Source organism: Protomyctophum parallelum, assembly GCF_964188405.1.
Source record: "Protomyctophum parallelum genome assembly, chromosome: 15".
NCBI lineage: Eukaryota > Metazoa > Chordata > Actinopteri > Myctophiformes > Myctophidae > Protomyctophum > Protomyctophum parallelum.
This window is the reverse complement of record NC_139710.1, coordinates 41463951-41487014: the sequence shown is the minus strand read 5'-3', so window position 1 is coordinate 41487014 and position 23064 is coordinate 41463951. Positions and strand designations below refer to the sequence as shown.

The window sequence follows — 23064 nt, the reverse complement described above, 5'->3', positions numbered from 1 at the left end:
CTATACCCATTTCCTTTCTTTATTTTTGTACTATCTGTTCTATTGGTTCTCTGTATCGTTCCAATTTGTATCGTCCAAATTCTTCTCTGTATCGTTCCAATTTCTTCTCTGTATCGTTCCAATTTCTTCTCTGTATCGTTCCAATTTCTTCTCTGTATCGTTCCAATTTCTTCTATGTATCGTTCCAATTTCCAATCCAAAATCCACACAGGCTGACTAATATAGCCTAGTGTCCAATCCAAAGACCCGGACATCCAGACACATCGAAGGAGGCCGTCTTAGGGGTTCTGTATCAACTTACTTCCTACTTCCTACTTCCCATTATTATGTTTAGTTGTACTTTATTATTATTATTACTTTAATATTATTATCTTTATTATTATTGTTACTTTAATATTATTATCTCTTATACCTGTTTAGAATGTGCTTTCCCACCGTCCCTTTACTGTCCTCATGTCGCCCTAGACACTACGGGCTGTATTTTGCGTGTCTTAAGTACCAGGTCTTATTCCCTAACTTGAGTAAACTAAAGACCTGGAGGCGTGATCAATGCTCTTTGGCCACTCAGAATAGCCAAATGGCATTGACCACGCCTCCAGGTCTTTAGTTTACTCAAGTTAGGGAATAAGACCTGGTACTTAAGACACGCAAAATACAGCCCTACCTCTCCAGTCACAGAGATCCGTCAAATCTCATCTATCCAGCTCGTTCACCCAGTCACCACATTGTGGTGGAGGGAGGCCTATGGAACTGTCACGCAGCTACCAAAAAGAATATGCCTGAATTCATTTCAGGCCACGCCTCCCTCAAGTCTCTGCATTTCCTTGCTCTGACTGAAACCTGGATCACCCCAGATAACACTGCAACTCCCGCCGCGCTCTCTGTTTCACACAAGTTCACCGACACCCCTCGCCAAACAGGTACAGGGGGGGGGGGGGGGGGGTACAGGGCTACTAACATCCCCCAAATGGAATTTCCGTGTCTTAAATCTCTCTCACCTTTCTCTGTCCACATGTGAATTTCATGCTATCTCAATATCACAGCCAGTCCCCCTCATCCTCATTGTGCTCTATCGCCCTCCTGGAACTCTTGGGAACTTCCTGGAAGAATTAGACTCTCTGATCAGCTCGTTTCCGGAAGATGGAACCCCTCTGATTCTACTGGGTGACTTCAACCTTCCTACTGCAGAGAAGTATCTTCCCGTTACATCCCTTCTGGCCTCATTTGACCTCTCCCTATCTCCCTCCCCTCCCACTCACAAGGCTGGTAATGTTTTGGACCTTGTGTTCTCCAGAGCCTGCTCTCCCTCCACACTCTCTGTTACCCCCTTAATTAGGTCTGACCACCAATCCATAACCTTCTCCCTCTCTCTCTCCACCCTCCCGCCTAAACCTACTAACCCCCCGAACGTCACCTCCCGACGCAATCTCAAATCCCTAAACCCCTCGTCCCTCTCATCCTCTATTCTCTCCTCTCTACCCTCCCTGGAGTCATTCCTCTCCCTCTCACCTGACACTGCAACCTCATCCTTCCTCTCCTCTATCTCATCTGCATTCGACCAACACTGCCCGCTCTCATCCAGGCCAGCTCGCTCATGTCCACCGGCTCCCTGGCTATCTGAAACTCTCAGATCTGAACGAACACCTCTAAGGGCAGCCGAAAGAAAGTGGCACAAGACGAAGCTACCAGATGACCTTTCACACTTTCACTCACTCCTCTCTGCCTTTGCCCACTCACTAACCACTGCTAAAACCTCTTTCTACCACACCAAAATCCAATCCTGTACTTCTAACCCAAGGAAGCTCTTCTCCACTTTCACCTCCCTCCTTAAACCCCCTCCCCCCACTCAACCTTCATCCCTCACTGCTGATGTTTTTGTCAACTACTTCGAGAAGAAGGTTGATGATATCAGCAGCTCCTTTCCTCCCCTCCCACATAAAGTGGCATCTGACTCAACCAACACCAACCCCAACATACCATGCATGTCCTCCTTCTCTCCTCTTTCCCCAGACGAGGTTCTACAACTAGTAACATCCTCTAGACCTACCACTTGTCCTCTTGACCCTGTCCCGTCTCCAATCTTCCAGACCATCGCACCTGATCTGCTCCCCTTCATCACCTCCATCATCAACACCTCAGTAACCTCAGGCTGCGTCCCATCTGCCCTCAAGTCAGCCAGAGTAACACCACTCCTCAAAAAACCAACCCTTGACCCCTCAGATGTCAAGAACTACAGACCGGTATCACTCCTTTCATTTATTTCTAAAACCATTGAACGTGTCGTCTCCAACCAGCTCTCTCTCCATCTCTCACAGAACAACCTGCTGGATCCCAACCAGTCCGGATTCAAGAAGGCCCACTCCACAGAAACTGCCCTGCTGGCAGTCACAGAAGCACTGCATGCTGCCCAAGCTGCTTCCCACTCTGCAGTACTGATTCTCCTAGACCTATCAGCAGCATTTGACACAGTGAACCACCAGCTGCTCCTAGACACCCTAGCGGAGCTAGGCATCGGTGGAACGGCACTAAAGTGGTTCTCCTCCTACCTCACCAACCGGACCTACCAGGTTTCCTGGAAAGGTCTGTTATCATCCCCCCGAACCCTCCAAACTGGGGTCCCACAGGGATCTGTACTTGGTCCCCTCCTTTTCTCACTGTACACTAAATCCCTTGGCACTATCATCTCTGCTCACAATATATCCTATCACTGTTACGCCGATGACACACAACTGTTCCTATCCTTCCCCCCCTCTGCCACTCAGGTGGAAGAGCGCATCACTGCATGCCTGGCTGACATCTCACAGTGGATGTCCTCCAACCACCTCAAGCTGAACCCAGACAAGACTGAGCTTCTCTTCTTCCCAGCTAAGTCCTGCCCTATGCGGGAGCTAACTATTTCCGTAGACAACGCCCTGGTAACGTCTGTCCCAACATCCAGCAATCTTGGAGTTGTCCTGGACAGTCAGCTCTCGTTCAAAGCTCACATCACAGCTGTCACTCGATCATGTAGGTTCACACTCTATAACATACGACGAATTAGACCGTTCCTCACCCAGGAATCAGCCCAGCTCCTAATCCAGACAACAGTCTTGTCAAAACTCGACTATTGTAACTCCCTCCTTACTGGTCTACCAGCATGTGCACTTAAGCCTCTCCAGCTGATCCAAAATGCAGCAGCTCGCTTGGTCTTCAACCAGCCAAAATTCTCACATGTCTCCCCCCTGCTCCGCTCCCTCCACTGGCTCCCGGTCGCTGCCAGCACAGAATACAAAACTCTGATGCTGGCATTCAAAGCAACCAAAGGTATGGCTCCCCCCATATCTTACTAAGTATGATTGAACCCTACAAACCCTCCCGCGCACTCAGATCAGCCAATGCAGGGAAACTGGAAGTACCCTAACTAAAAACGCCGGGACAACGCTCCACACGTCCCAAACTCTTCTCCCTTCTGGCTCCAAAACTGTGGAATGCACTTCCCATTGCAGTCAGAACTGCAGCATCACTCCCAATCTTCCGCCGTAGCCTGAAAACCCACCTTTTCAGACTCCATCATGGCCCATAGCACTTACCCCACCCCCTTAGATAGCATTTCTGTTGGCTTAGATAGCATTTGACACAGACTTATAGCATGTTATGTAGACATATATAATTGTATTGTATATAGTCATAGCACGCCATAGTACATATGTATAGCATAGTAGTAAATATGTATAGTTTATATGTATAGTGTATGTATACTTTCATTATATAGATATTCCACTGTTACTTTCTTAGCTTACGCATGTTTCATGATAAATGCTTTTATGTGATGTATTCCCATGCTTTTGTTCTTGCTTAAATGTAAGTCGCTCTGGATTAAGAGCGTCTGCTAAATGCCTAAATTGTAAATTGTGTGTGCGTGTGTGCGTGTGTGCGTGTGAGCGTGTGGGAGTGTGGGCGTGTGTGCGTGTGTGCGTGTGAGCGTGTGGGCGTGTGTGCGTGTGAGCGTGTGTGTGCGGGGGATGGGGGAGGGGGGGTCGTGGGAATTTTTGGAGGGACTCCATGGGGGATCCATGGGGCTCCATGGGTCTCCATGGGGCTCCATGGGGGCTCCATGGGGGCTCCATGGGGCTCCATGGGGCTCCATGGGGGCTCCATGGGGCTCCATGGGTGCTCCATTGGGGCTCCATGGGGGCTCCATGGGGGCTCCATGGGGCCTCCATGGGGGATCCATGGGGCTCCATGGGTCTCCATGGGGCTCCATGGGGGCTCCATGGAGCCCCCATGGAGCCCCCATGGAGCCCCCATGGGGGCCCCATGGAGCCCCCATGGAGTGACACAGAACATGGGTTAACGCTAATCCTAGTGGATTGGGCCTCAGTTCTAGGATAGACCCGCATTGCCATGCTTCCGATTGGCTAAAAACCACTGTCCCACTGGCCAACCACAGCGGGGCCTGTCCCGCAACTGAGGTGGGATCTTACAGTCTATGGGGTGGTATCCATAGCAATGCCTCTCTCCTCTCCTCTCCTCTCCTCTCCTCTCCTCTCCTCTCCTCTCCTCTCCTCTCCTCTCCTCTCCTCTCCTCTCCTCTCCTCTCCTCTCCCCCCTTTTATATCGCCTATATTTCCTGTTACTTCTGCACGCACACACGCACGTATAACTGGAATAACAGGATGTTGACAACACATAAAAACTAGACTAAAATGGAGGGACGTTTGACGTTCTCTCAAAATAACAGATCTCCAAAAAAAGTTATCACACCTGTGTGAAGTGAGGAGCGCGCCGCTCTTACATCATCACATTTCAGCCAATCACAATTTGCGTCCTCATTTTTTATGCTCAATGTGTATGATGTATATTGGAATCACAATTCACATTAAATATAGCCTAGTATTAGTAATGTTAAACTAGACAGACTAAATTGGAATTTAAACCCTACTGAAAATGTAACTGTGTGTTAGTCCCAGGAGCCGTGAGGCTGCTGGAGGATCCATGGGGCCTGGCCCCATGGCTGTGAATGCTGTACTCTGAACTCTGACAATAAATTGGAACTCTGGAACAACTTTCATTTGCCTGTCGGTCGTCGACTCATTCTCCGTATCTTTGCCTGAGTATTTAGTCAAGTTTATGTATGTTTATGGGCTATATAGTAATATACTTTAGCTCATTTACTTCATGTACTTTTGCTCCGCCAATCAAATCATCGCTACGCACGCACGCCAAACCTACTTTCTTATAGAACTTTCCTTCACAATGCACTTTTTTTGTTTTTTTGACCCAGTTGAGCAACAAATAGGACAAACACACACACACACATGCACACACACTGCGTGCACACACACACACACACACGCGCGCACGCACGCATGCACGCGCACACACACACACACACACACACACACACGCACGCACGCACGCATGCACGCATGCACGCGCGCGCACACACACACACACACACACACACACACACACACACACACACACACACACACACACACACAGGACACTTGTCCTATTTATTGCACTGTTCTCACCTCAAAGATTTTACCATATCAGCACAATTAAGACAGACAGACAGACAGACAGACAGTCAGCTGTGTGTTAAGTAAGTATATTTTTTATCCATGTTTAAGTTATGTATCACCATGTGTTGTTCTCGCTTACTGTATAAATCACTCTGGATTAAAGCGCATCTGATAAATGACTACACTGTAAATTGTAATTGTCAAGTTTTTATACTCGACATTCAAGTTGACAATTTTTAAAGTGACAATTTAAGGACTTTTTCTTTTCTTTAATTATTTTTGTATTAATACCTCTAAAATGATTTTTTTTTTTTTTTTTTTTGTCAAAAATAATCAACCAAACTCTAAACTTTACATTCAGGTTGAATCAGGGCTTGTGGTGGGCATTTAATTGTGTTATTGTGTTATTTTTGACAATAATATTATACCAGAAACACATAAATATATAGCCGCTGTAACGCTGATTTGGGGTTCTCCTGCCTAAGCAGTATTTAACCATTTAGACTTGAGGACAATTCTACAAATGTCTTCTAAATTCTGACAGTGTTCTGAAAAATCCTCATGTTTCTATGTCAGTGGTTCTCAAACTATTACATGTCAAGGACCCCCAGAAATTATATGTATGTGGGCGCCGACCCCCATCTGAAAATAATGTTGTTCCAGGGACCCCCCCCCCCCCCCCACAGAAGCAAAGATTTGAGTTAAAAACGTTCGCTCTGAAAGAATATATATTTTCAAAGATTTGCGCCACATTTTCATGATTTTTCAAAAATAGCAGATCTACAAGCTCGTACCGCGGCACTTGTAGATCTGCTTTTTTTTAATAGCTAAAGTATAACATAATGCTTAAAACACCAAGAGAGGTTCCCGCCCTGAATGGGTTAACATCATCATGTACACTATTTAGTTTTGAGCTTCCAGATCTGCTGACACCTGATTGTCTCCACCAATCACCAGGCCGACAGGAGCGTTGTCATGGGAACCATCCTCGTGGAAACCATTGTGATTGGTGCATTCTACTTCCTGCTGCGCTGTGACGGTAAGAGGGTTCAACCTTTTTATTTGGTCTTGTTTCTAAAGTGTAGTTGTTTATTTGGTCTTGTTTCTAAAGTGTAGTTGTTTATTTGGTCTTGTTTCTAAAGTGTAGTTGTTTATTTGGTCTTGTTTCTAAAGTGTAGTTTATTTGGTCTTGTTTCTAAAGTGTGGTTTATTTGGTCTTATTTATAAAGTGTAATTGTTTATTTGGTCTTGTTTCTAAAGTGTAGTTGTTTATTTGGTCTTGTTTATCAAGTGTAGTTGTTTATTTGGTCTTGTTTCTAAAGTGTAGTTTATTTGGTCTTGTTTCTAAAGTGTAGTTGTTTATTTGGTCTTGTTTCTAAAGTGTAGTTGTTTATTTGGTCTTGTTTCTAAAGTGTAGTTGTTTATTTGGTCTTGTTTCTAAAGTGTTTTTGTTTATTTGGTCTTGTTTCTAAAGTGTAGTTTATTTGGTCTTGTTTCTAAAGTGTAGTTGTTTATTTGGTCTTGTTTATAAAGTGTAGTTGTTTATTTGGTCTTGTTTCTAAAGTGTAGTTGTTTATTTGGTCTTGTGTATAAAGTGTAGTTGTTTATTTGGTCTTGTTTCTAAAGTGTAGTTGTTTATTTAATATAGGTTTGCAGACTTTAACTCTGGTGTGTGTGTGTGTGTGTGTGTGTGTGTGTGTGTGTGTGTGTGTGTGTGTGTGTGTGTGTGTGTGTGTGTGTGAGGGTGTGTGTGTGTGTGTGTGTGTGTGTGTGTGTGTGTGTGTGTGTGTGTGTGTGTGTGTGTGTGTGTGTGTGTGTGTGTGTGTGTGTGTGTGTGTGTGTGTGCGTGCGTGCGTGCGTGCGTGTGACCTTCAGGCTTCGAGGTCACACAGCCGCCACAGGTGTCGGTGAGTGGCTATGGCTCCGCCTCCATCCGCTGTGAGGTCACAGCCCTGTCAGCCAATCAGCAGGTGGACGACGTACGTCTCAACCGAGTGCAGGAGTACGTTCTATTTCTATGTTTTCATTCTGTGTGTTCTAGATCTATGTTTTCATTCTGTGTGTTCTAGATCTATGTTTTCATTCTGTGTGTTCTAGATCTATGATTTCATTCTGTGTGTTCTAGATCTATGTTTTCATTCTGTGTGTTCTAGATCTATGTTTTCATTCTAGCCTATCCACACTTTTCCTGGGCTGTGTGTGCTCCAGTTCCTGTTGATTTCATTGGATATCATAGGTCATCTGACCAGTTTCATTGGCTTTCATTGGATCGAATCGACAGGAACTGGAGCACACACAGCCCAGGAAAAGTGTGGATAAGTTCTATTATGTTGAATTTCTGTTTCAGTTCTATGTGTTGTTTTTCTATGTTTCAGTTCTATGTTCTATTATTATTATTATTATTTGTATTATTTCAAAACATTATGAAAAGGAAAGACATATAAGAAATTCCATAAATTAGAAACAGTTATTTGTGAAAATATCAGATCTACAAGTTCACAACGTGGCGCTATGTCGTGAACTTGTAGATCTGCTGTTTTCACTAGTTTGGGTTCGGGGCAGGCCTGAAACATTATGGGAACCACCTGTTGTTCCTCCTGCAGCCACCAGGGGGCAGTGTTGTGCCAGAGGGGTCAGGTGGACTGTGTGGACTCTGTGTGGTACCAGGAGAGCACTTCCTGTGACGTGTTCGTTCTGCTGCGGCTGGATGGCAAGGAGCTGCAGGGGGACAGGTAGTGTGTGTGTGTGTGTGTGTGTGTGTGTGTGTGTGTGTGTGTGTGTGTGTGTGCGTGCGTGCGTGCGTGCGTGCGTGCGTGCGTGACACATAATCTTTTCTCCATTGTTCTGTAAAGCACTTTGAGCTGCATTTCATGTCATGAAAGGTGCTATACACCCCCCCCCCCATAAGAGAAGCCTTGTACAGCTCTAGCAGTGATCCAGGGACCCCCCATAAGAGAAGACTTTTACGGCTCTAGCAGTGATTCAGGGACCCCCATAAGAGAAGCCTTGTACAGCTCTAGCATAGTTTCAATACCCTCCATTGACTCCCCACTCGATCTTGCGATCTGCTTGTCTTAAACGACGTTAAACTCACCAACATTGCAGCTGTAGTACAAGCTTGAATTATCCTCTTTCAATCTGCCGAGCTTGTTTTTCATAAAAATCCACCGTAGACATGTTATGAGCTACTAAACAAATTCGAAAGAGGTGGAGCGCAGGACCGTTCAGTGACATGCGACGAGTGCTTCCAAACTCCAGCACTTCAATATTTCATCAAATTTAGAGGCCCTCATCTATGGAACTCCCTAGATGCTTCACTTAAATCCTCATTATCCTTGCCAATATTCAAAAAACATCTAAAGAAATATCTTATTTCTTCCTCTCTGTAGATTACATTTTTTACGTTATATTTTCTTTTGTGTGTTTGTTTGTTGGCAGCCATGGCCGAACGGTTTGCGGAGCGGTCTTGATATCGGAAGGTCGCTAGTTCGTATCCCCGGACCGGCACGTTAAAATTACCACCGCTGAAGTGCCCTTGGAGCAAGGCATTGAACCTCTACCATGAAATGTTCTATGAGCAGGGCCTGGCTGTAAACAAGTTATTGAGCTTAGTCCAGTTACCCTGGGTAAACATATACCTTTCCTTTCCTTAGTCCAGTTACCCTGGGTAAACATAGTACCTTTCCTTTCCTTAGTCCAGTTACCCTGGGTAAACATAGTACCTTTCCTTTCCTTAGTCCAGTTACCCTGGGTAAACATAGTACCTTTCCTTTCCTTAGTCCAGTTACCCTGGGTAAACATAGTACCTTTCCTTTCCTTAGTCCAGTTTCCCTGGGTAAACATAGTACCTTTCCTTTCCTTAGTCCAGTTACCCTGGGTAAACATAGTACCTTTCCTTTCCTTAGTCCAGTTACCCTGGGTAAACATGGTACCTTTCCTTTCCTTAGTCCAGTTGCCCTGGGTAAACATAGTACCTTTCCTTTCCTTAGTCCAGTTACCCTGGGTAAACATAGTACCTTTCCTTTCCTTAGTCCAGTTACCCTGGGTAAACATAGTACCTTTCCTTTCCTTAGTCCAGTTACCCTGGGTAAACATGGTACCTTTCCTTTCCTTAGTCCAGTTACCCTGGGTAAACATGTTACCTTTCCTTTCCTTAGTCCAGTTACCCTGGGTAAACATAGTACCTTTCCTTTCCTTAGTCCAGTTACCCTGGGTAAACATAGTACCTTTCCTTTCCTTAGTCCAGTTACCCTGGGTAAACATGGTACCTTTCCTTTCCTTAGTCCAGTTACCCTGGGTAAACATAGTACCTTTCCTTTCCTTAGTCCAGTTACCCTGGGTAAACATAGTACCTTTCCTTTCCTTTGTATTGTTTATTTCCGGTTTTTGTGCAGTTTTTATTTATTTACTGCACAGCTGTCTCTTTATTGTTAATGGCATGTTAATGTGTTGGCACCGTTTTACATCACCATTACATCACCTAATCGACATGAGTTAGACTTTAATATATTAGCCCCCCTCACTTCACACAGGTGTGATTTTTGTTAACTTTTGCACGACAGAAAAGTGAAGCTTTTTGTCATATGCTTCACACACTGTTGTCAGTGTTGTCATGCTTCACATGACATCACAATAAAGAATACAAACGGTAAGACGGAATTCAGTCCCCAGGTCCCTGTGCTTTGTGACTCACGTCAGTGCAACCACACTTCCAATTTCCCAGAACTGCACCTTTCTAGTTTTATTTTGACTTCACTTATCAATGGTGGAATAATTATAAAAAAATGACTTGAGTAGAAGTTCCAAAAATGTATGAAATCCCAAACTTATAGAAAGAATATTGCAGCTGCAACAATACTGTAGAGAAATAAAATAGAACTACTGTTAGGATGAGGGTGCTCAATGATAAATGTTATCCTCATAACAGCAAGTCATTAGTTACTGCGAGACTCTAGCAAACACCAACTCGGGATTCCTGGATCTCTGCCCTCCACAATTTCCACAATTTTCTATTTTTATTGTTAACTTTATTTAGAAAAGCAATGTACAGTAACTTATCACATCCCTTATACAAAACAAACACAATCAATTCTCATATCTAACAATAGTGTATACGGTCGGACAAAACATAGTTGATTGATGAATTCTGAAGTATTGTTTTTACCAGAATGGAGTGTGATGTACAAACATTGGATCCAAATATTTGTATCATCTGTGGTAAACATTTAGAAAAAGTAAAGAAACAAGATCCATAATGTCACAAACCCCAAAGCAGATGCAATGTAGCCTGGTTAATAAACCAGACTAATATCGCACGGACCGCAGGATATTAGTCTGGGGAGGCTCAGCTTGGATTTCATTTCCAAGGGGGGCGGGTTGAAACATTTTCTCTTTGACGCAATTGGTCAGAGCTACTGTCAGTCAAAGGTCTCAAGCATATTGCATACCGTGTCCCGATTGGCCGCCCCATTTCTCTGGTGTAGGAAATGGGCGTACAATTGAGCCTCTCCAGACCCTAATCCGCCGGCAGGCAATTTATTTTTGCCAACGGCTGATTCGGTCTGGTTTATTAACCAGGCTAGATGCAATGGTGCTCAACAGAGAGATGATGATGATGAAAACCCTGGCTCCAAATACAGAAAATATACTTTCCTTCAAATTAAAGATATCTTATCATGTATCATGTTGCTGAGCAAACTACACCAGTCAGAACAAGTTGCAAATGTTGACAGTGAGAGTATGCCTGCAGCCGTCTCACCAAGAAGACTGAATAAGGTTGATAATAGTAACGGAGACAATGAGGAAGGTTGATGAAGTTGTATCGTCGGCTGCTCTTGTATTATATAAACATACAAGCATACAAGCTACCTTAAACCTCTAAAGGAAATAAAGCAGCAGACCAAATGTTCACCTATTTTAATTTAATTAAATTAAGTGATGACACTAAACTAAGCGTTATGATGACATCCTGAAGACACATGGTCCATGATTTTCTTCATCAATATATCTGAAGCTCTACAGCTCTGTTTTGTCTTGGACGTGCAGCTTCTATCAGTGCATATTCCATGGGCACACTTTCAGAGCATACCACATCAGAGCTTTCAGCTCAATCTACAATTCAAATTGTAATGTATGAGATTTTCCAGTTCAGTTTCCAGGATCTGTATTTAGACCATCCATCATCACATCTTCCTCAGAGCTCAGAGTCTTCAGTATGTCATTATAACTCCCAGTCAGAGGTTATATACTGTATTGTATGATATTTATCTTCATATGATCAGGTTACGAGAGCATAGTGTTGGTATACGGAGCCAGGGTTTTATGAACATCATCATCATTTCTCTGTTGAGCAACATTAAGTGTTGAAGGTCTTCTACTGCAGACGTTTTGACATTATGGACTGTGTGTCACTTTCCTTTTTATATTTGTATTTGGAGTTTTTTTTAAACATGTTGTAATAGCGACCGCAACGTCACATTCACTATGAAAACATAAATGTCCTGTCAGTTAGTCACCTTGTGACATCACGTGACATCATCAGGGATGGAGATCCCTCGTCAATATTAAGCCCATATATAGGAATGCCCTGATTGATGACATCCCTGATGTCATCAATATTGGCCATGCAGCGACTCTACATCTGACCTCAAACCCTTAGATCTCCATATATGGAGCTGACCTGTTGAGCTGACATTCCATTATTGTATGTTGATCTGACCTCATTAATCCCTGTCTACTCAAGACACGCTCCATATATGGGCCAGTACAGAATTAATTCCATATGTTGATCTGACTCCCCGTGTCAAAGCGCCAGCACTCGCTCAGCAGTCTGCCGTCACCCAGGCCGATGCGTGCACGTGACCTCGCCCTTTTCTCGCCCTATAAGGTCTACAGTGTCAGGGTTCTACTGTAGTCAAAGGCTACTGGACATGCTCTGTTAGGATGTTACACTACATGACCTCGCCCTATAAGGTCTACCGTGTCAGGGTTCTACTGTAGTCAAAGGCTACTGGACATGCTCTGTTAGGATGTTTATAGGATGATTATATCAACTCTACATGAATGAATGACTTGCTGCCTGGTATGAGGATAACATTGAGCATGGAGCTTGGTTTCCCTCATCCAGGTGTGCTAAATAATAGTTAGGTAGTTCTATTGTAGGGCTGCATTTCTCTCTATAAACTATGGTAGTTCTATTGTAGGGCTGCATTTCTCTCTGTAAACTATGGTAGTTCTATTGCTATCTAATAATACTTTACTATAAACTATGGTAGTTCTATTGCTATCTAATAATACTTAGTATAAACTATGGTAGTTCTATTGCTATCTAATAATACTTAGTATAAACTATGGTAGTTCTATTGCTATCTAATAATACTTAGTATAAACTATGGTAGTTCTATTGCTATCTAATAATACTTAGTATAAGCTATGGTAGTTCTATTGCTATCTAATAATACTTAGTATAAGCTATGGTAGTTCTATTGCTATCTAATAATACTTATTATAAACTATGGTAGTTCTATTGCTATCTAATAATACTTAGTATAAACTATGGTAGTTCTATTGCTATCTAATAATACTTATTATAAACTATGGTAGTTCTATTGCTATCTAATAATACTTAGTATAAACTATGGTAGTTCTATTGCTATCTAATAATACTTTACTATAAACTATGGTAGTTCTATTGCTATCTAATAATACTTAGTATAAACTATGGTAGTTCTATTGCTATCTAATAATACTTAGTATAAACTATGGTAGTTCTATTGCTATCTAATAATACTTATTATAAACTATGGTAGTTCTATTGTAGGGCTGCATTTCTCTCTGTAAACTATGGTAGTTCTATTGTAGGGCTGCATTTCTCTCTATAAACTATGGTAGTTCTATTGTAGGGCTGCATTTCTCTCTGTAAACTATGGTAGTTCTATTGTAGGGCTGCATTTCTCTCTGTAAACTATGGTAGTTCTATTGTAGGGCTGCATTTCTCTCTATAAACTATGGTAGTTCTATTGTAGGGCTGCATCTCTCTCTATAAACTATGGTAGTTCTATTGTAGGGCTGCATCTCTCTCTATAAACTATGGTAGTTCTATTGTAGGGCTGCATCTCTCTCTATAAACTATGGTAGTTCTATTGTAGGGCTGCATTTCTCTCTATAAACTATGGTAGTTCTATTGTAGGGCTGCATTTCTCTCTGTAAACTATGGTAGTTCTATTGTAGGGCTGCATTTCTCTCTGTAAACTATGGTAGTTCTATTGTAGGGCTGCATTTCTCTCTGTAAACTATGGTAGTTCTATTGTAGGGCTGCATTTCTCTCTATAAACTATGGTAGTTCTATTGTAGGGCTGCATTTCTCTCTATAAACTATGGTAGTTCTATTGTAGGGCTGCATTTCTCTCTATAAACTATGGTAGTTCTATTGTAGGGCTGCATCTCTCTCTGTAAACTATGGTAGTTCTATTGTAGGGCTGCATTTCTCTCTGTAAACTATGGTAGTTCTATTGTAGGGCTGCATTTCTCTCTGTAAACTATGGTAGTTCTATTGTAGGGCTGCATTTCTCTCTATAAACTATGGTAGTTCTATTGTAGGGCTGCATTTCTCTCTATAAACTATGGTAGTTCTATTGTAGGGCTGCATTTCTCTCTATAAACTATGGTAGCTCTATTGCTATCTAATAATACTTAGTATAAACTATGGTAGTTCTATTGCTATCTAATAATACTTAGTATAAACTATGGTAGTTCTATTGCTATCTAATAATACTTATTATAAACTATGGTAGTTCTATTGTAGGGCTGCATTTCTCTCTGTAAACTATGGTAGTTCTATTGTAGGGCTGCATTTCTCTCTATAAACTATGGTAGTTCTATTGTAGGGCTGCATTTCTCTCTGTAAACTATGGTAGTTCTATTGTAGGGCTGCATTTCTCTCTGTAAACTATGGTAGTTCTATTGTAGGGCTGCATTTCTCTCTATAAACTATGGTAGTTCTATTGTAGGGCTGCATCTCTCTCTATAAACTATGGTAGTTCTATTGTAGGGCTGCATTTCTCTCTATAAACTATGGTAGTTCTATTGTAGGGCTGCATCTCTCTCTATAAACTATGGTAGTTCTATTGTAGGGCTGCATTTCTCTCTATAAACTATGGTAGTTCTATTGTAGGGCTGCATTTCTCTCTGTAAACTATGGTAGTTCTATTGTAGGGCTGCATTTCTCTCTGTAAACTATGGTAGTTCTATTGTAGGGCTGCATTTCTCTCTGTAAACTATGGTAGTTCTATTGTAGGGCTGCATTTCTCTCTATAAACTATGGTAGTTCTATTGTAGGGCTGCATTTCTCTCTATAAACTATGGTAGTTCTATTGTAGGGCTGCATTTCTCTCTATAAACTATGGTAGTTCTATTGTAGGGCTGCATCTCTCTCTGTAAACTATGGTAGTTCTATTGTAGGGCTGCATTTCTCTCTGTAAACTATGGTAGTTCTATTGTAGGGCTGCATTTCTCTCTGTAAACTATGGTAGTTCTATTGTAGGGCTGCATTTCTCTCTATAAACTATGGTAGTTCTATTGTAGGGCTGCATTTCTCTCTATAAACTATGGTAGTTCTATTGTAGGGCTGCATTTCTCTCTATAAACTATGGTAGCTCTATTGCTATCTAATAATACTTACTATAAACTATGGTAGTTCTATTGTAGGGCTGCATTTCTCTCTATAAACTATGGTAGCTCTATTGTAGGGCTGCATTTCTCTCTGTAGCTTATGCTATTGTTGAAGCTGCAAATATTCTTTCACAATTTCTCATTTGTGACATTTCATATATTTTAGGGACTTCTACTCAAAGTGAATTTGTTATAATTTCCCCACCCTTGCATAAGTGAAGTTACTACTGTGGATTTAATTTAGGACTGCTTTATTTCCTCCCATTTGGAAAACCTATTATGCGTTTAGTGCCATAACTCCACGAGTATTCAAGCTACAGTTAATAATAATTTTAATAATAATAACCACACCTTCCATTCAAGCCCTCATATGTGTTGCTATGACAATACATGTCGGAGTCACTACAAAGTAAAGAAGACACTCTACATAGATTTGCATTTCCGCCTATTGTAGGTATGTGTCACTTCACATGAGTGTGATTTTATTTTTATTTCAGGTATGAGTGTGAGGTGACGACGCGCCAGGATCAGCCCCGCCTCCTCTACGAGACCAGGAAGGGACGTCCTACTGAGCTCATCCCACCTGGTCCTACCATGCTGATCCCAGGTCAGTTCTAACTACCACACTAACCCTATACTGGTCCTACCAGGCTGATCCCAGGTCATTTCTAACTACCACACTAACCCTATACTGGTCCTACCAGGCTGATCCCAGGTCAGTTCTAACTACCACACTAACCCTATACTGGTCCTACCAGCTGATCCCAGGTCAGTTCTAACTACCACACTAACCCTATACTGGTCCTACCAGGCTGATCCCAGGTCAGTTCTAACTACCACACTAACCCTATACATGTTCCAGGTCACTGTTGGAAGATATTTTGAAGGTCTGTTTCTAAATGAACCAGTATTTAATGTGTAAAATGAACCAGTATTTAATGTGTAAAATGAACCAGTATTTAATGTGTAAAATGAACCAGTATTTAATGTGTAAAATGAACCAGTATTTAATGTGTAAAATGAACCAGTATTTAATGTGTAAAATGAACCAGTATTTAATGTGTAAAATGAACCAGTATTTAATGTGTAAAATGAACCAGTATTTAATGTGTAAAATGAACCAGTATTTAATGTGTAAAATGAGCCAGTATTTAATGTGTAAAATGAACCAGTATTTAATGTGTAAAATGAACCAATATTTAATGTGTAAAATGAGCCAGTATTTAATGTGTAAAATGAACCAGTAATTAATGTGTAAAATGAACCAGTATTTAATGTGTAAAATTAACCAGTATTTAATGCGTAAAATGAACCAGTATTTAATGTGTAAAATGAACCAGTATTTAATGTGTAAAATGAACCAGTATTTAATGTGTAAAATGAACCAGTATTTAATGTGTAAAATTAGCCAGTATTTAATGTGTAAAATGAACCAGTATTTAATGTGTAAAATGAGCCAGTATTTAATGTGTAAAATGAGCCAGTATTTAATGTGTAAAATGAGCCAGTATTTAATGTGTAAAATGAACCAGTATTTAATGTGTAAAATGAGCCAGTATTTAATGTGTAAAATGAGCCAGTATTTAATGTGTAAAATCATGATATTTACATTGGATGAATTGAATGAATGTGCCCGGCTGGAAAGTGTCCAACCCACGGGGAGAAGGCGGGGCTTAGCTAAAGCAGTGGTTCCCAAAGTGGGGTCCGGGGACCCCCAGGGGTCCTTGAGGGAGTTCCAGGGGGTCCCCCAGCTAAATTATAGTTATAGGAACCAAATGGACCCTTGGTTTAGGTTTGGTTTATTTATTTGATAAATAAATAAACTATTTGATATTTGATTTTATTGATTATTATTAGATTTAATTGAGGTCCAGGGGGTAATGAGGCTCAATGTGGGGGTCCCTGGCAGGAGGCCCAGGGGGTCCTCGACATGAAACAGTTTGGGGACCACTGAGCTGAAGGTCTATTGGTTTTCATGGCGACCTCACACCTGCCATGTGATTATACTGAACCAATCCAACGACCTCACACCTGCCATGTGATTATACTGAGCCAATCCAATGACCTCACACCTGCCATGTGATTATACTGAACCAATCCAGCGACCTCACACCTGTCATGTGATTCTACTGCACCAATCCAACAACCTCACACCTGCCATGTGATTATACTGAGCCAATCCAGCGACCTCAGACCTGCCATGTGATTCTACTGAACCAATCCAACGACCTCACACCTGCCATGTGATTATACTGAGCCAATCCAACGACCTCACACCTGCCATGTGATTATACTGAGCCAATCCAATGACCTCACACCTGCCATGTGATTATACTGAGCCAATCCAACGACCTCACACCTGCCATGTGATTATACTGAGCCAATCAAACGACCTCACACCTGCCATGTGATTATACTGAGCCAATCAAATGACCTCACACCTGCCATGTGATTATACTGAACCAATCCAACTGTCTTAACAGAGATTCAGGAAGTGACATCATCCTCTCCACTTCCTGTTCCTTCCACTTCCTCTTCCTCCGTGACCGCCCCTCCTCTTCCTGTGCTGACGTGGATTCTGATTGGTCTCCTGGCTGTGATGTCACTCTACAGCGGTTCCGTGACCTTCATGTACATTAGACTGAGGGTGAGACAGCTGTCTGTCTGTCTGTCTGTCTGTCTGTCTGTCTGTCTGTCTGTCTGTCTGTCTGTCTGTCTGTCTGTCTGTCTGTCCGTCCGTCCGTCCGTCCGTCCGTCCGTCCGTCCGTCCGTCCGTCCGTCCGTCCGTCCGTCCGTCCGCCCGCCCGCCCGCCCGCCCGCCCGCCCGCCCGTCCGTCCGCCCGCCCGCCCGTCTGTCGGTATGCTGTTACTTGTACCCCTGAAGGGTGTATTTGTTACCCCAGGCCGAAGCAGTGTTGATTTTGTCGACTAAAACTAAGACGAAAACACGTGTGTGTGTGTTTGTTACCTTTGAAGGTGTGTGTGTGTGTGTGTGTGTGTTTGTTACCCCTGAAGGTGTGTGTGTGTTTGTTACCCCTGAAGGTGTGTGTGTGTTTGTTACCCCTGAAGGTGTGTGTGTGTTTGCTGATTGCATTCTGTACAGAACATTGTAAATCTTACTGTTTGTGGACATAAATAAATGATTAAATGTGCGCGTGTGCGTGTGTGCGTTTGCGTCTTTCAGGTCACACGTGGTGAAGAGCTCTATGACAGGCTGACCTACATGCCGATGGTACTTAACTTAATCTGAACTTAACCTTAAGCTAACTATGTGTTCTATTTCTATGTCTCAGTGTAATTTATTTATTTATTATGAAATCATACATTTTTGTCAATCAGTCAGCCAGCCAGCCAGCCAGCCAGCCAGTCAGCCAGCCAGCCAGTCAGTCAGTCAGTCAGTCAGTCAGTCAGCTCTCCGTGGTTTTGACCAGATGGATATACTAAACTCTTCATTTCTGACTTCAACATCCCTCTCGTTCAAAATATGAACGAACGCGAGGGATTATCCAGCAACTTTATTTTAACGATAGCGAGGTAAGACTTTATCGTAACGATAGCGAGGTAAGACTTTATCGTAACGATAGCGAGGTTAGACTTTATCGTAACGATAGCGAGGTAAGACTTTATCGTAACGATAGCGAGGTTAGACTTTATTGTAACGATAGCGAGGTTAGACTTTATCGTAACGATAGCGAGGTTAGACTTTATTGTAACGATAGCGAGGTTAGACTTTATCGTAACGATAGCGAGGTAAGACTTTATCGTAACGATAGCGAGGTTAGACTTTATCGTAACGATAGCGAGGTAAGACTTTATCGTAACGATAGCGAGGTTAGACTTTATCGTAACGATAGCGAGGTAAGACTTTATCGTAACGATAGCGAGGTAAGACTTTATCGTAACGATAGCGAGGTAAGACTTTATCGTAACGATAGCGAGGTTAGACTTTATTGTAACGATAGCGAGGTTAGACTTTATTGTAACGATAGCGAGGTAAGACTTTATCGTAACGATAGCGAGGTTAGACTTTATCGTAACGATAGCGAGGTTAGACTTTATTGTAACGATAGCGAGGTTAGACTTTATTGTAACGATAGCGAGGTAAGACTTTATCGTAACGATAGCGAGGTAAGACTTTATCGTAACGATAGCGAGGTTAGACTTTATCGTAACGATAGCGAGGTAAGACTTTATCGTAACGATAGCAAGGTAAGACTTTATCGTAACGATAGCGAGGTAAGACTTTATCGTAACGATAGCGAGGTTAGACTTTATCGTAACGATAGCGAGGTAAGACTTTATCGTAACGATAGCGAGGTAAGACTTTATCGTAACGATAGCGAGGTAAGACTTTATCGTAACAATAGCGAGGTAAGACTTTATCGTAACGATAGCGAGGTAAGACTTTATTGTAACGATAGCGAGGTAAGACTTTATCGTAACGATAGCGAGGTAAGACTTTATCGTAACGATAGCGAGGTTAGACTTTATCGTAACGATAGCGAGGTAAGACTTTATCGTAACGATAGCGAGGTTAGACTTTATCGTAACGATAGCGAGGTAAGACTTTATCGTAACGATAGCGAGGTAAGACTTTATCGTAACGATAGCGAGGTAAGACTTTATCGTAACGATAGCGAGGTAAGACTTTATCGTAACGATAGCGAGGTTAGACTTTATCGTAACGATAGCGAGGTAAGACTTTATCGTAACGATAGCGAGGTAAGACTTTATCGTAACGATAGCGAGGTAAGACTTTATCGTAACGATAGCGAGGTAAGACTTTATCGTAACGATAGCGAGGTAAGACTTTATCGTAACGATAGCGAGGTTAGACTTTATCGTAACGATAGCGAGGTTAGACTTTATCGTAACGATAGCGAGGTTAGACTTTATCGTAACGATAGCGAGGTTAGACTTTATCGTAACGATAGCGAGGTAAGACTTTATCGTAACGATAGCGAGGTTAGACTTTATCGTAACGATAGCGAGGTAAGACTTTATCGTAACGATAGCGAGGTAAGACTTTATCGTAACGATAGCGAGGTAAGACTTTATCGTAACGATAGCAAGGTAAGCGAGCAGAAATATGTCTCCCGGTTTTTGACCCCATGGTGGGTGGGTGGCAGTGTTGTTTTCGTCGACTAAAACTAAGAAACTAAGAAAAATGTCCGTCGACTACCTTTTTCCACTGACTAAAACTAAATGAAAACTAAGCTATGATGACTAAAACTAAGACTAAATATACTGACAATTTCGTCAACAAATTAAAAACTACACTAAAATGTCAGGAAGGGGACTAGTGGTGGACAAGAGATAAATAAAGAAATTACAAAAAGTGGCTGATGGGGAAGTCACTAGTCCCCATCAGCCACTTTTTGTAATTTATTTATTGTATGCTGTATAAATATTTGAATTGTTGCCTAATTAATAATACCTGATTATGTGAATCACTGTTTTAGATTCTTTAATAATCATGATGTCCTTTTGTCTTACTCCACTGTGGTGGATTTGAGAAATGTGTAACACTGTTTTTAATGATATTTCAGTATTTTATCTAATGACCATGTAGTGTTAGTTCCACCCACTGACTAGTAACGTGACCCGTGGGTGTCTATTTAAGTGGGTGGATCACTGACATCTTGAGTTTGACCAGATGAAGAGCCTTGGCTCGAAACGTTGTCAATAAAAGTTATCTTTTGGAGCATATGAGTGTGCGGGTTCCCTTCTCTTTTCATATAGTCATAGCACGCCATAGTATGTATAGCATAGTAGTATATATGTATAGTTTATATGTATAGTTTCATTATATAGATATTCCACTGTTACTTTCTTAGCTTACGCATGTTTCATGATAAATGCTTTTATGTGATGTATTCCCATGCTTTTTGTTCTTGCTTAATGTAAGTCGCTCTGGATTAAGAGCGTCTGCTAAATGCCTAAATTGTAAATTGCAGTAGAAGTCATTTTACACTTGGTTGCATGCTGAAAATAGCCGATCTAATAGTCGACTAAATCAACTGTAGATTTAGTCGACTAAAATCTTATGACATTTAGTCGACAAAAACTAGACTAACACTAAGACATTTCAAAGGTGACTAAAATGTGAGTAAAGCTAAGTGAAAACTATTCAAGAGACTAAATGACTATCTAAATGTGCTGCCAAAAAGAACACTGCTTGTTGAGACATCCATTTTTTATTCTTCTATGTTTTTCTATTTCTACGTCTCCAGGTCAGAGGTCATCTGCCGTTGAACTCCACCTATGAAGACATGAGGCCACACCCCCAAAGAGGCCTTCCACCAATCAGCAGCCCTTCTGGCTAGAGGGCCTTCACATAATAGAGCGTCGCAGTCCCGCCCCCTACCACCAGGGACCAGGAAATGATTCCCCGTTCATTTTTCCTCATAGACTTTTCAAAAAGTATTTATTTAAAGACCTTTTAATCAGACCAGTGTGTGTCCAGTGGAAACCTCGTATGAATCTGATCTCAGGTCATGGGTTAAGCCTCGTACGAAGCCAACTCCAGTCGTTTTCGGGCCGAACAAATAATTAGAAGGAAGAAGACAACGGCGGGTTACGACACGTTTCATGTTGTTTTTCTTCTTTGTGATCGTTTGTTCGGTCCAAAATGTTGTCGTGATACCACGATGTCACGACTCCAGTTGTCTTTGTCCGCGGCGTAACTGTCTTTAACCCGTTTTGGGGCGGGAACCCCTTTTGGTGTTAGCATTATGCTATGCTTTAGCTATTGAAAAATAGCAGATCTACAAGCTCATAGAGTGGCGAGCTACGAGCTTGCAGATCTGCTATTTTTATTTATTTATCGAAGAACGACCGACATAGAAACATAGCTTTTTCGGAAAACTGTCGGGATGTAGAAGACATTTATAGAATCTGATCTCGGGTCAGAACGGTAAACTGTCAGGATGTAGAAGACATTTATAGAATCTGATCTCAGGTCGGAACGGTAAACTGTCAGGATGTAGAAGACATTTATAGAATCTGATCTCAGGTCAGAACGGTAAACTGTCAGGATGTAGAAGACATTTATAGAATCTGATCTCAGGTCAGAACGGTAAACTGTCAGGATGTAGAAGACATTTATAGAATCTGATCTCAGGTCCAGATGGGGTTAAATAAATACTTTTTGAAAAGCCTTTGGAGAAAATGAACGGTGGAATTCACTTCCGCGTCCCCCTTGTGGCCCCTGGAAGAATTTCCCCTCCCCCCAAAAAAGGAGGGGTCCCAGATATAAATGGCATTACATGGGGGTCAGTAGCCGATGCATGTCAAACTGGGCATCCTTTTCAAATGGGGTCTTGCCCTGAACAAGACCTCGACCTCGTGCATGCAGACTCGGCCCTCAGCCTGCGGTACGCTAGTCAAAATATGGCCCTTGAGGAAAATGTATTGGCGAACCCTGCTCTATAGAGCGGAGCAGTCCCTCCCCCTTTCAGAACAACGAACGGCCCAGGAAATGAAATGCAATGCATTAGTGACCATAGGATTTTTAAGTATTTATTTAAAGACGGTTACGCCGCGGACAAAGCCAACTCGGATCGTGACAAATCATGACAATGAACACAATGTTTTGGGCCGATCAAATAATTTATAAGAAGAAAAACAAAACAAATAGTGTTGTCTCCTGCCTTTATTTTCTTCTTTATAATGATTTGATCGGCCCAAAACATTGTGTTCATTGTCATGATTTGTCACGATCCGAGTTGGCTTTGTCCGCGGCGTAACCGTCTTTAAATAAATACTTTAGGAAAGTCCTATGGTCAGAATGCATTGCATTTCATTTCCTGGGCCGTTCGTTGTTCTGAAAGGGGGAGGGACTGCGCCGTTCTATAGAGACACACGGGGACTACAAGTGTCACACACC

At 42.1% G+C, this 23064-nt stretch overlaps 2 protein-coding genes across 2 annotated transcripts in view; one reads left to right on the top strand and one right to left on the bottom strand.

The window, feature by feature from the left end:
- mylkb (myosin light chain kinase b) overlaps window positions 1–23064 on the bottom strand; it is a 243182-nt gene that overhangs the window by 77538 nt on the left and 142580 nt on the right. The gene's annotated exons all lie outside the window — the stretch shown is intronic.
- On the top strand, window positions 6470–21541 carry LOC310871533 (uncharacterized protein). The gene is made up of 7 exons (XM_083783107.1): window positions 6470–6546; window positions 7383–7509; window positions 8111–8239; window positions 15674–15783; window positions 17660–17823; window positions 18361–18408; window positions 21410–21541. Exons 1-7 carry the CDS (start codon window positions 6483–6485, stop codon window positions 21500–21502), a joined length of 735 nt encoding a protein of 244 aa, XP_083639233.1. The 5' UTR covers window positions 6470–6482; the 3' UTR covers window positions 21503–21541.

Excerpts from the sequence above, each read along its gene's own strand:
- LOC310871533 (XM_083783107.1), top strand. The coding sequence starts at position 6,483 with ATGGGAACCATCCTCGTGGAAACCATTGTGATTGGTGCATTCTACTTC. Across the intron at positions 7,510-8,110 it reads CGTCTCAACCGAGTGCAGGA|CCACCAGGGGGCAGTGTTGT; the intron begins GTACGTTCTATT and ends TTCCTCCTGCAG. Across the intron at positions 8,240-15,673 it reads AAGGAGCTGCAGGGGGACAG|GTATGAGTGTGAGGTGACGA; the intron begins GTAGTGTGTGTG and ends TTTTTATTTCAG.